Here is a 12,269-nt window from a genome sequence, read left to right on the forward strand (position 1 = left end):
GGAAAGCATGTGCAGAGACAAGGCAGCAAAACAAAGCCCCGTGGTGTCAAGTATGCAGCTTCTGGGCCTCCGCACCCACTATTCTCCCTTCCTGGAATGTCCTTGGCCTTGTCCTCAGCAAACTCAGTTTGAGTATGTCTCCCCCTCCCTTCTTTGCGCCCCACCAACCCAGGGCAAAGCTCTATCATCAATCATCCCAGGCGACCATAGCCAGGCGCTATGTCCATCTTCCCCCGTGGGGTTGGGGCTCCCTGGCAACAAGCCCACGGTTTTGCCTCCTCTTTTCCTGGCAGGAGCTGGCACACAGTAGGAGCTTAATGCGTTGAATAAATGAATTGCATTCACTTTCCAGCGTTCATACCAGCACCCCCGCTGTGCACACACACCCAGGCTGGGATGTTCCTCCTTCCTTGACACACACCTGTGTCCTCCTCATCTCTCTCTGGAATGCTGCACAGATAAGTGGTGAGGTGGCAGAGTATGGAAAATCCCCAAGTGAGGGATAACAGGGAAGCCATTGATAGTTTGCGTCTGAACTTGAGTTAGCAAATATTTGTTGAGCACTTGCCAATTCTGGGCACCACGGGTGATGAAAAGTGACTGAGGGCCCCCCTGCCCACCCCCTAGGGCCCTCTAGGAGGGCACCGTCAGGGCACATTTGAACAGCAGGTACCTGATGTCCTGCACACTCCAGGAGAGCCCTCACGCTCTGGCCTGCACGGCGTTCCAGCAGCTCCCAGCTTCCTTGCCGCTGAGCTACACTTATTCTCTGCTGCCAACACATCTTGGGCAGAGCTGGCCAATCTCAAGCCTTTCTTTCAGGCCCACATCTTACCTGAACATTAAGACCTGGATGCAACAAACTCCATTTACTGAGCATCTCTGTGTGCCAGGGTCTGTGCTGGGAACTTTGTCTGCTGCTGGGCACCGCGCACAGCACTTTACAGACACCATCTCATCTAATCCTCACGACAGCCCCGGGGCTGCCCCGATTGGTTGAGCAGAGGATCGTGACAGGCAGGCTTCCTTCTGTGGGGGGCGGGCAACAGCTATTTGGGGCAGGTGCCAACACAGCACTAGTCCTGCCCCTGGTCCCCTCTGGGGCAGATGCTGGTTGCTGTAGCCACCTGTCCAGGGCACTGGAGGCTGGCCAGGCAGCCTTGGCCGGGCTCTTCCTCCCCCCCAGGTCTCCTGTGGTCCCTGGGGCTGCTGCCTGTGCTGGGGAGAGGTCTCCCAGGGCCATGGGAGGCCATGAGGGGCGAGGGGTCAGCCCATGGCCCACCGAGCAGGGAGGAGCCCCCCAACAGCCATTGCCCTTTCCTGCCTGGCTTTCTGACTTGGAGACCCCCAGACTGTCTCCATCAGTCCCTGGAGAAGAGAGGCCTCCCTGGGAGGTGGTGATGGTGACGAGGAGGGATGCCCTCTGAGAGGTGGACTGAGGCGGAGGAGGAAACTGGAGTGAGCTCAGGTGTGCACACAACCCTCTCGCCTCTCTCCTTCTTTTCCTGTACCCTCCTGCCCTTCTCCTAGAGGAGGCATCTCTTTAGAAGGGCACATTTCTGGGTCAGCGAGTCCTCTATCCCCAGAGGTGAGCATGCCCCCAGCACCACAGGGTTTAAAGGGACCTGGATGTTGGAGGAGGAGCAGGACCGCAGGCGGCTCAGCCGTGCTTCCGTCTCATGTCATTTAACGTGACCTCCGTGTGTGTGTGTGTGTGTGTGTGTGTGTGCATGCACGCGCCTGCACGCAAGGAAGAGACACAGAGAAGCCAGCCACCATGTACTGCCTGTTCTCCGGGAGCTGCTGCGCCCGCCCCCCCCAGTCTGGTCGCCTCCATTTACTTAAGAAAAATCCGACACAGTGGTGGGTATAACCCGAGAGAGGGGTGGCTGTGGGATGGGGTAGGGGAGCCGCGGGCTCCCTTCTGCCTTGCTCGTCCCAGGGTCCTTCCCAGCACTGCCTGGCGCCCTCTCCCCCTCCCACCTGATTCCACCTGGCAGGGGGGCGGGTGGCTGCCCCTGCAGAGAGGAAGGAGTGCTCAGCAGAGCAGGAGGGACGGCTAAGGCGTAGTGCTGATCTTGCTGAGGGGTGGGCACGAGGCACCCAGGGCTCCCGGGCACCCGGACCACAGTGCGCTGGGGTGGACCGAGGACTCCTCCCCCTGAGGGCCTGCCCACAGCCCTTGGGGGCACAGGATGGAGTCCTGAGATCTCAGAGAGGCGCCTGGCTTGGCCCCAGACCCCTCTGGAGAGTCAGCTCCCAGGTCCTGGGAAGGGACTGGGGGGCACCCAGAAGCCAGCAGATGCTACAGATATCCCCTGCCCCCGAAATGTTCTTTCCACAGCAAGATCCTTGGCAGGGCAGGCAGCCGCCGCCTCCCCACCCTGCAGGACAGAAATCCCTGAATAGCTGTTTGAGAAAAGTCTTTGTGCAGCTTGTGACACAAGACCCCCCAGAGCCCCCCACACAGGGGGAAGCAGGGGACGTGGGGGGATGGGGCGGGGCAATGTGTGGACCCTCGGCCCAAGCTTGGCCTCCTTGTCCCCGTCTTGGGGCGGGGGGCTGTCTAAGACGGGAGGAGGGTTGGAAAGGGTGGAGCGAAGGCTGGGATTGCTCTCCTCTTAGCAAGCTCCAGGAGGAAGGCCCCTCCACCTCTGGGGGCGGAGGAGGGTAGGGTGCGAGGCAGGGAGGTGGCCGTCCGGGAGGAGCAAAGCTGCCGGGGGTGCCGGAGTGTAAGATCCACTTCAGCCGGCCCGTGTCAAGTGTGAGCTGGGTCCCGGCTGCGTCCCACACGGAGCCCACGCCATGGCGGGCAGGGGACGCACCTCTATGCCATGTCTTTGACTCCGCGCCTGTAACTGTGTAGGTCAGGGGGCGGGGTGGGCCGCGCGGTGCCCGCCGCCTCTGGGCAGCCCCATCCCAGGTCCTGTTCGTCCTCCTCGTCCTCCTCGCCGGCGGGCACCGAGTCGTAGGCCAGCCCCTCCGAGGGCAGCGCCGTGAAGGTGGTGAACTTGACCCGCTTGCGCTTGGAGGTGGGAGAGCTGGCGGGGTCTTCGGCCTGGTCCCGGGCCGAGCCGCCCGAGGAGCCGTCGCCCCGCCCGTGCACCTGGCTCTGGACGCTGCTCTGCGAGCTGCCGCTGCTGTGGTGGTCGCCGTGGCAGCAGGCGGGCACGGCCTCCAGCGGGTTGCTGGCGGGTGGCGACAGCTCCCCCTGTCCCCGCAGCGGCTGCCCGTTGCCCAGGAACACCCAGTGGTGAGAGTGGTCCATGCTGGTCTGGCCCTCGGGCGGGATGCGCTTGTGCCGGTAGCGCAGCACGAAGACGATGCAGTTGATGAGGAAGACCAGGATGGCGAGGCAGAAGACGCCCAGCAGCGCGTACATGCCGATCTCCAGGTCCGTCAGCCCCCTCGGCATCTGCAGGAAGCCGGTGGGCAGTGGCAGGAAATCTTCTGTGGGTGGCACCGCCGGGGTGGCGGTGCCCGGGCCCACGGCCTCGGGCGGGGATCCGGCAGTGCCCGGTGGGCCGGCTCCCTGGGCCTCGTCCTCGCCCCCGCCGGGCCCTGGCTGGCTGGGGCCGGGGTAGTCGTAGGTGGGGTCCCCCTCTTCCCGCCCAAAGTGCACCCGCAGGCCTACAGGGGTCGTGGCCAGCACACTCTTGCGCTTGGTTTTCTGGCAGCTCTCGGCGATGGTGAGCTCCGCGCGGAGCAGCTCCCCGGCCCCCTCGGCCTCAGCCACCACCAGTGGGAAGGCCCGGTCCTGGGTCACTGTGGCCACACGCTCGTCCAGACTGCTCACCAGCAGCCCATAGTCCTGGGGGCTGTAGAGGGAGAGTGGGGCCGTGGTACCGTCGCTGTAGGAGAGCCAGAGGCTCAGGAGGCCTTCCTGGAGGAGGAGGAGGAGAGGACAGGAATCAGAGATCTACTCCTGCTGGCTTCCCTGCTAGGTTCTGAGCTCCGTGAGGGCCAAGGCGCTCTGGCTCCCCGCTGTATTCCCAGTGCTGGAACAGCGCCTGGCAGGTGGTGGGTGCTCGGGAATGGTGATTTGAGGGGAGTTCTCCCACTCAACTCAGTGCAGGGAGCTATGGCCCCGCACTGCCCCGAGAACGTCCTTGTCCACTTCGCCCTTCTCCCCCGGGTGAGTTGATGGTAAATTCTGCCTTGGGTCCAACTCAGATCCCTTCTGCTGCAGGAGTCACACGGTATCTCCATGCCTGATCACCCCCAGCAGACACGTGGAGACTGAGAACGCACATATACTCAACCCCAGCCTTGTCCTCTGTTTGTTAAACCTTCTGAGAGTTGACCTCCTTGCAGATGAAGAAGCAGGGCTCAGAGACAAGCAACTGGCCTGGGGTCACGGAGCAAGTTGGGGCCGAGGACTCCTGTGTCCTGACCTCTGGCTCGGTGCTCAGTGCCCACCTTCTCCCTCCCTGTGCCCCCCACCTGTAACTTTTCCACCTTTGTCCCATGGCCAGTGCCCTGGCGTATCAGTGGGGGGCTATAGCTGGGGGTCCAGAGATGGGTGAGGGTATTTCCGGGGGGTGGAGGCAGAGGTGACGGGCCCTCTGAGAAATGCAGGAGTGGGAACCTTCAACAGGAGCACCTCACCATGGCAGGTGCAGGAAGTGAGGCCTTGGCCAGACTCCCGGGCAGAAGGTGGGGCACAGGCCCAGTAGGGCAGGCGCACAGGGCACAAAGGGTAGATAGATCTTCCATGATCAAATCCCTAATCTGAGGGGCTCATGGCCAGAACCTGCAAGTCCTCCTTCCACACCCCAAGCCCCCAGGCTGGCCAGCTGGGCATCCAGTTACCTGCTTGAGGAAGCTGAGGGTCTGCTGGGCGGCCGTGGTGGCCAGGATGGTGTGGCTGCTCCCGGGGCTGGGCCGCAGGGAGAGGGCGAGGCTGGCCACCACCTGGGCCTGCAGCTGTGTGATGCTGACCTTCTCCTCTGTCACTGTCAGCAGTGTCTCCCCAAGCACGGACTCAGTCAGGGGGGAAACCACCTGAGGCAGGGCGGGGCGGGGATGGGTGAGAGCCAGGAGAGAAGGACACCCCGCCCCTCTCCAAATCCCCAACGAGGGAGGAATCTGAGTGCTGCTGGAAGGGAAGCCCAGGGGATGGGGCAGATTGGGAGGCAGACTCCTGAGCTCTGCCTTAGGTCTGCAACCGGGAACCAGGGTCCAGAGGCCAAGCAACGGTCAAGGGCTCACAGGAGCCAGGCAGGAACACGGATGAGTGAGGTGGGTTGATTTTAAAGAAAACAACAGCCCTCCCGTAGAGTGATAAGTCACAATTGATGGTCAGCCTCAATGTCAGGGAGACAAAAGGGAGTGGTGGGTACTGGGGCAAATGGGAGAACTTGTGCTCATGTAAAAAAGGCAGCAGTACTGACTCCAGCTGATGATTGCCAGACGGGAATGCAGACCCTGTGCTGCCAGATTCATATTTTCTAAAACCAGAAATTTACATTTTTTTAAAAATGAGAAACCTCCCCATTTTTAAATGGTTGGGTCAATCGTTTTACAAACAAAATATGTCTGCAGGCAGATTTCAGCCCATGGGTCACTATTTATAGTCTCTGAGATGGATGATATCTACCCAGGCACCCAGCTGTCAAGGACGAGGGTCAAAGTTGAGTCCCTCAATCTCCAAAATTCCCTCTTCTGGCCTCTACGCTGGCTGGGCCCTCCCACCTCCTCCCCTCCTCAGCCACATCTCTCAGCGACCACACTGAGCCATGCAAGGTTCACAGAGGCTGATGAGGCTCGAGGCTTGGAGAGAGAAGCTTCGCCAAGGTTCCTGACCTTCGATGGTAGAATTTCAAGCAGAAGGGCAGGTGGGGGAAGAAAGTGTGTTTGCGGGGCTCGTCTGGGGTTGCTCCCCGAGGCCGAGGCGCTGGAAATCCTGTCTTAGGAGCGTCTGTGTCAAGGCTCCCGGCACGCCCGCCCTGTGCTTACCTTGAAGGGGGTGGTGCCTGGCTCCAGCCCGGCCAGCGTGCTGCTGTCTACCATGCGGGCCACTCGGGGGTCACCCACCCGCATGAAGTCGCTGACCAGGTCGGTGACCTCCACCAGCCAGTCTGAGCCCAGCATGGTGACCACCTGGTCGGTGCCCTCCGCCGACGTCGTGTGGAACTGGGTGAAAACCTGCAGGGTGGCGTGCTGGTACTGCAGGGTGCAGCCACGGCTCGCGCTCTGCCTTCGCTCCTCCTCCTCCTCGTCCGCGTCCTCGCTCTCCCGGGCTGATCTGGGTGGGGGAGGCCAGGAGTCAGGGCTCCCCTCCCCGGCTCTGACCTGCACGAGTCCCTCCCTCCCTCTTGCCCCGCCAGCCCCTCCCCGGCTCCTGCTCCCATGGGTGGAAGGCTTTCCCTGGCCCACCCCTTCTGTCTCTGACAAGCTTGGAGCCCGAAGTCCCAGGCGTTCCTCTCCTAGAAAGGTACCTTCTTGACTCCCCACCCCACCTCGTGTCCCCTGCCTGGCTGCGCCCACACCTGTGAATAGCTGGCATCAAATCTTAGCAAACACTGGCTCTTTCTCAGCACTAAGCACTTGCTGGGCCCTGGGCTCAGCTCTAACTTGGATCAAAGGTGATCCTTGCTCAAGTGCCAGGAGGCCTAGCTGCGTCGTCGTGTCCTACAGCTGTGTGGCAGACGGAACTTGGATACTCAGCTGATGAGATTGCCAAGCAGAGTGTGGGAGGTGTGTCCTGGCTTCCTCTGGCTGCTCAGAGTAAAATGCAAGAGGAGACAGATAAATGGAGGGAGGAACTGGCAGGCAAAATGGAACCAGGACTTGACAGTTTGGGGAATTCTCAGCCTGTCCAGATTGCCAAAAATGAGAAAATCAGGAGATTCACCCAGGAAAGCGGGCTGTGGAGAGAGAGAAGGGTGTGGCCAGTGCTTGGCTAGTGCTTCAGAAGGATTAAACCACCAGAATATTCATTCACATAGAGGGCTCTTTTACCTGTGTTAACTAATTTAGTCCTCACAGCAATCTGCTGAGCTAAGTGTTAACGTGCCCATTTTAGAGATGAGGAAACGGAGGCACAGTAGCCTAAGGTTACCCAGCTAGCAAACAGCAGTCAGGATTTCACCCCAAGCCATCTGGCTTCAGACTTCACTATGTCCTTCACTACTCAAACCTCACTGGGAGCTGGCCTGAAATGCAGACTCACAGGCCCCATCCCAGTTTCACGGAATCAGAATCTGCATTTTAGCACCATCTTTGGGCAAGTCGTGTGCAAGTTCAAGAGGCCCTGGTCTATGCGGGCTTGCTTTTCCAAATCTCCGCAGAACTGAACTGATCCCAACTCTCACTAGGCTGCCTGCTTCTCTCTCCAGCTCCGCCCCTCCTGCTCGTAGCTGCCTGTCACTCTGCCGCTCTTCTCTTCCCTGCTGGCTTCTCTCTCCAGCAGTGATGAGTGGGTGAGCGGAGTGTGCTGAGTACACATGGACCTGCCCCACAGATGGGCACCCAGGTGTGTGAGCCTGTATCCCAGCGAGGGAGCCCAGGGGGGGGTCACCGTGTGCCTGGCTGATGTACTCATAAGTGTGCCCCTGGTGTGCCCAGGCTGGGGCACGCATGTACAGGTGTGTGAGCACCTGTGTGGGTGTTTCTGCTCCATTTTGTCTGCTGCTTGACTGCTCTTACCCTGTCTCCCTAGCCAACTCCTTTCCACTCATCCTTTAAGACTTAGCTCCTGAGTCACCTCTTCCGGGAAGCCTGCTTTGACTTCTTCTGGAGGAAGAGGTGGTTCTTTCCTTTGTGCCACTTGCTTCCCTGTACTCAGGGCTTCCTTCATCCACCACGCTCCATGGTATATATAAGACGGCTTCCTGATGGACCCAGAGCTCAGCTGGGTCAGGCTCTGGCCACATTTAACTGCTCCCCTCTCTGCCCCCATCCGTGCCTGGCACACAGTAGCTGCTCAATAAGTTTGTTGATTGCATAACCGACCTGCAGACTGTGTACACCTAGGGCCTTACACACACATGTAGATCAGACGTTGTGCCAGGGCTGTGTCACCCATGAGTATCCCCAGCATCCGCCATGTTTGGAGGGGCCGTACCTCCGGTCAGGAAGGATAGGTACCCTCCAGCCCTTCACTTGGCTGAGGCGGGCATCTGAGAGCTCAATGTGCAGGGGCAGCTTGGGTACCCAGACTGTCATTTCCAGGGGGGCATTGAGGACGTCGTAGCGGAAGGTGACCCTGGCGTTCATGGAACCGCGAGACTCCTTCCCGCTAACAAACACGTAGTCACAGCTGCTGGATACCTGGGGAGGGGGAGAGAGGTTGGTTGGCCTGTCTTGCCCTACAGGTCATCCTGTGGGGCAGTGTGAGGACTTCATTCTGACAAGGAAGGCCAGAAGTCCACTGGACAGAGAAAGTGCCAGTCACAGGAGGCTGAAGGGGAGGGGCTGGGTGGGAGAAGACCCCTAATTTAATTCCTCTGGGAGGTGTCAGCTTCCACTCCATTGCTCCAGAGATCACCTCTTAGTGGCTACCTTGGGAGGATTTTGCTCCCTGGCAAGAAGCCAGTGTGCCAATATTTTTGTAAGGGGCTGCTTTTGATGTGCCAGGCCACACCTTGGGGGAGTCTTCAGGCTGAGGGTCCCCAGCGCTGGCTTCCCTCCCCAGCATGACCGCCTGGGCTCTGGAGCATGTGTCTGATGGGTGGAGTCCTTCACAGTACACAGGGGTAGCCTGTCCTGAGCAGGACACTGGGGTGCGACTGGGCGGGGAGGAGGTCAAGGTGGAGGGGGTGGGGAGAAGAGGCAAGCCCACAGCTCCTCCAAGGTGCCTCTGGCCCAGTGGTCCCAGGCAGATGGGCAGCTGGTTAATCTCCGGGAGGGGGCTGCTCTAGCCAGGGGTGGAACTGAGGGAAAGGGAGAGGAAATTTCAGGACCAGAGAACCCCAAGCACAGACAGGTGGACAACTGCCACCCACGGGTGCAGCTTTTGCAAATGCATGCCCACCTGGACACCACCTTGCATTCTTCACGGTTCCCCGGATGAGCATATGCTCACTGAACATATCTTGGTGGATAGCTGTGCCCACTCACAGAGATGTCCCTGCTAGTACATCAGGGCAGATGCAACGGGTGTCCGTGTAAGTGCCCACGTACACACCTGGCATACTTGGAGTGAATCCTGTGTGCAATGCATTTAGGTGCTCCTACTGGGACACGCCCCAGGGTGCACATCCTTGAGTTTGGAGGAGGGTCTATCAGGCAGCCTATGGGCTGATGACAACCTGAAGGCTCTCGGGGGGGGGGTGGGGAGGGGCTGGGACTGTGGTTCATCTGTGCAGATGAGCCCCTGACGGTCCCAAACTCCTTCGAGCTCTCTTAATCATCTCAGGGGGTGGGTGGAGAGGACTGGGACAGTGGTTCTGCTAGAAATGTTCATTTCCCTGTTCGGAAGGCAGAGAATTCCAGCTGAAGGCTGGCAAATCCCATTTAGAATGTTGGCAAACTCCCGAAAGAACCTGAGTGTATTGCGGTGAGAACAGAAACAAATTCCATTTCGAATCTTTGCTAATTCCCTTTGGTATCTAAGCCACGGTGATTGCTCTGGTCTGCTCTGGGGTGGGGGTGGGGGAGTCTGGGTGGTAGAGGAAGGTGCTGGGTGAGGGCTCTTGGGAGCAGGCCCATTTCTCCCCGTCCCAGCCTGCCAGCAGTGGCAAGCCCCATGGGCCTGGCAAGGCTTCCAGTCCTCAGGAGGCCGTGGGTGTGTGGTACCAAGCCGTCTGCTCTGGCTCACTAGGGGGACATTCCTTCTGGATGGGGGGATGGAGGAGGTGAGCCTCGGGCTCCAGAGACCAGGAGGGATCCAGGGGAGAGAGAGAGAGAGAGAGAGAGAGAGAGAGCACACACTCCCAGAGAGGGAGAAGGACACCCACATCCCCACTCCCCCTGCTGAAGGATTTACAGGAACAGGAAACAGATTCTGTTGCCCAATCATTTGATTTTGGCACCAGCTGGAGGCTGGCACAGCACACAGCTCACCCATCCCAGAGGGACCAGGGCTGGATGCCCTCCTGCATCACTGCCCACCCCACTGCCTCCTCCCCGCATCTCACCTCTGACCACTGTCCAAAGCCAGAGGAAATCTGGAGGCCCTCCTGGGGAGGTAGCACACTGGGCCAATCAAGTCAGATCAACGTCCTGTTTGCTGGGCTGTGGAGGACCCACTGCCCAGAGGGGGCCTCTGGGGAGGAGCTCAGGGCAAGGCCTTTGGGAGGTGGAGGGCTGGGGTGGGTGCTCCTGGAGTAGGTCCTTTTACACAACCTTCACTCCTGGCCTAACTCATGAGCTTCTGGAGGCTTCCTCCCTGGGCTGGATCTCCTCCACCTGGTCACCAGCACTCAGGTTCAGGGCATGTCTCTGAGACCCCCCCAGGACCCCCTCCCCTATTGCTTTGCCTGGTGTCTGCCACACAGCAAGGGCTCAGTAATGACTTGGGGATTGAATTCAAGTTGTCAATGCTGCTTTCTCCCTTCAGCCTGCCAGAAGGTCTCTTCCACATTTCTGCAGGAAGCCCTCCAGGACCTCCCCTTGCTCAGGCTGGACATGGGATGCTCTTCCCCTCACCCCCTGCCACTTCCCCTCCTCCTGCCTACCAAGGGGACTTGCCTGGGATGTGAATTCCCCTCTGGTTTGGGGTCCCACTCCCCCAGAAGGCCCGAGGCCTTCTTCCCAGGCTCCCCCACCTCCAGGAAGCTCACCTTGATGATGTCCTCATTGTCAGATTCGCATTCCACCAGGGCAGAGACATCTAGGACAAGGCCAGTCACCTCGATGGCAATGACCTTGACAGGGATGGCCACCGTCCGGCCAGTCAGGATGGCTGTGTTGATGATCTCTGTGTCCTGCAGGGAAGAGAGGAGGGCAGGGCTCTACTGAGCTGCTTGACGTCCCCTGCTCTCCCAGGACCACCAGCCAAGCCCCGGCAGCCCTCAGCTGTCCCCACTCCTCAGATGCGTATCCTCCCCGTGGGGACGTGGGCAGACAGATGCATCTACCCGGTCTCACGTGCCTTCTCAGACGCTCTGCTCACTTGGACTCCTGTGGTAGCCTTCAGGGTCTACCCCACTCTGCTGCCAGAAAACAATGCTTCCCCAATCCTCCACCATCTCCTCTCAACATCTTCCATGCTCCTCCGGACTCAGGGTAACATCCAGCACATTTGCCTGGCTATTCCATGTGCCCCTGGGCTGGTCCCAGACAATCATTCCACGGCACTCTTCCTAAACCCATAGCGCCTTTGAACAAACTATTCCCATTCCCATCACCACACCTTTGCCCAGGAGATCCCCTGCCTAAAGCACCTTCCTCATCTTCTCTGACTACTGCATGATCCCCTCCTCCATGGGACCTTCAAGGCTCCACTGCATGGTCACCTCATCCAGGAAGCACCCCCCCCCGCCCAAGTGGCCCCTCCATGGTGACTTCTCCCTCCTCCGTGCCCCTCAGCAGCCGCCGTCCCACTCCAGCACCAGGTGCAGAGCTCACCTGCCTCCTGTGAGTGCACTCACCATGGCCAGGGGCAGGATGGCCTGCACATCCCGCTGGATGACCGTCAGCTCGGTGACAGCCCGCTCCAGGTCAGGCAGGGCACCGTGGCCACGGTAGTCGATGTGCCACATGATCCTCCGCTTGACTGACTGGCTGGTGAAGTTCTCCATCTCAAAGTCCAGCTGCAGGATCTCCAGGGGCCCCTGGTCCTCCCTGCGCGGTGGGGGAAGGAAGGAGAGCCCAGGAGGAAGGGCTGGGAGCAGCTCAGGAGCTCCGAAACCCTCGCTGAGGACCCTAGCCCTCCTCAGTGGCCTTTCCCCGTGGCCCTCTGAGCCCTCCCCAGCCTGGCCTCCAGGGTCCCCAGAAAGTACGCCCCGGCCGTTCCGCCGGCCTGGCGTCCTCCGTCAAGAATTCCCCCACCCCTCCCCGGTGCTGTCCTGCAAAGAGGTGGGCAGAGGAGCCACCCTGGCTCACCAGAGGGGCAGCGGTGTGCCCTGGGCCCAGGACACATCCACGGTGGCTGTTGAATGCTTTGCCCCAGTCAGCAGCTCCGAGGTCACGTGCCACTGGCCACTCCGTGACTTGGTTCCTAGAAGGGTCACGCCCTTCTTGGCCTTCACTCTGGGACAAAGCAGGAAGAAGAAGAGGGAGGGGGTCAGCTTGGGGTCCAAGGGCTGCCCACGTGCCCACCATCCTTAGGCTGGGGCTGGGAGAAGGCGCGCAGGTGAGGAAGTTACCCTGAGTTCTAGACT

The 12,269-nt window shown here is 60.0% G+C and overlaps 1 protein-coding gene across 1 annotated transcript in view; it reads right to left on the reverse strand.

Moving 5' to 3' along the window:
- Positions 1-1,789: 1,789 nt before the first annotated feature.
- The window catches only part of TMEM132E (transmembrane protein 132E), a 50,710-nt gene continuing 40,230 nt past the window's right edge, over positions 1,790-12,269 (reverse strand). Inside the window, exons 3-9 of the mRNA XM_081218985.1 lie at positions 11,992-12,138; positions 11,538-11,730; positions 10,728-10,871; positions 8,069-8,274; positions 5,959-6,247; positions 4,813-5,004; positions 1,790-3,883 (exon numbers count right to left, since the gene is read on the reverse strand). Of these exons, the coding sequence (XP_081075111.1) occupies positions 2,828-3,883; positions 4,813-5,004; positions 5,959-6,247; positions 8,069-8,274; positions 10,728-10,871; positions 11,538-11,730; positions 11,992-12,138 (2,227 nt within the window). The 3' untranslated portion in view covers positions 1,790-2,827. The remainder of the gene's footprint in view (positions 3,884-4,812; positions 5,005-5,958; positions 6,248-8,068; positions 8,275-10,727; positions 10,872-11,537; positions 11,731-11,991; positions 12,139-12,269) is intronic.

The sequence above is a fragment of the Mesoplodon bidens genome (assembly GCF_964165515.1).
Source record: "Mesoplodon bidens genome assembly, chromosome: 19".
Classification (NCBI taxonomy): Eukaryota; Metazoa; Chordata; class Mammalia; order Artiodactyla; family Ziphiidae; genus Mesoplodon; species Mesoplodon bidens.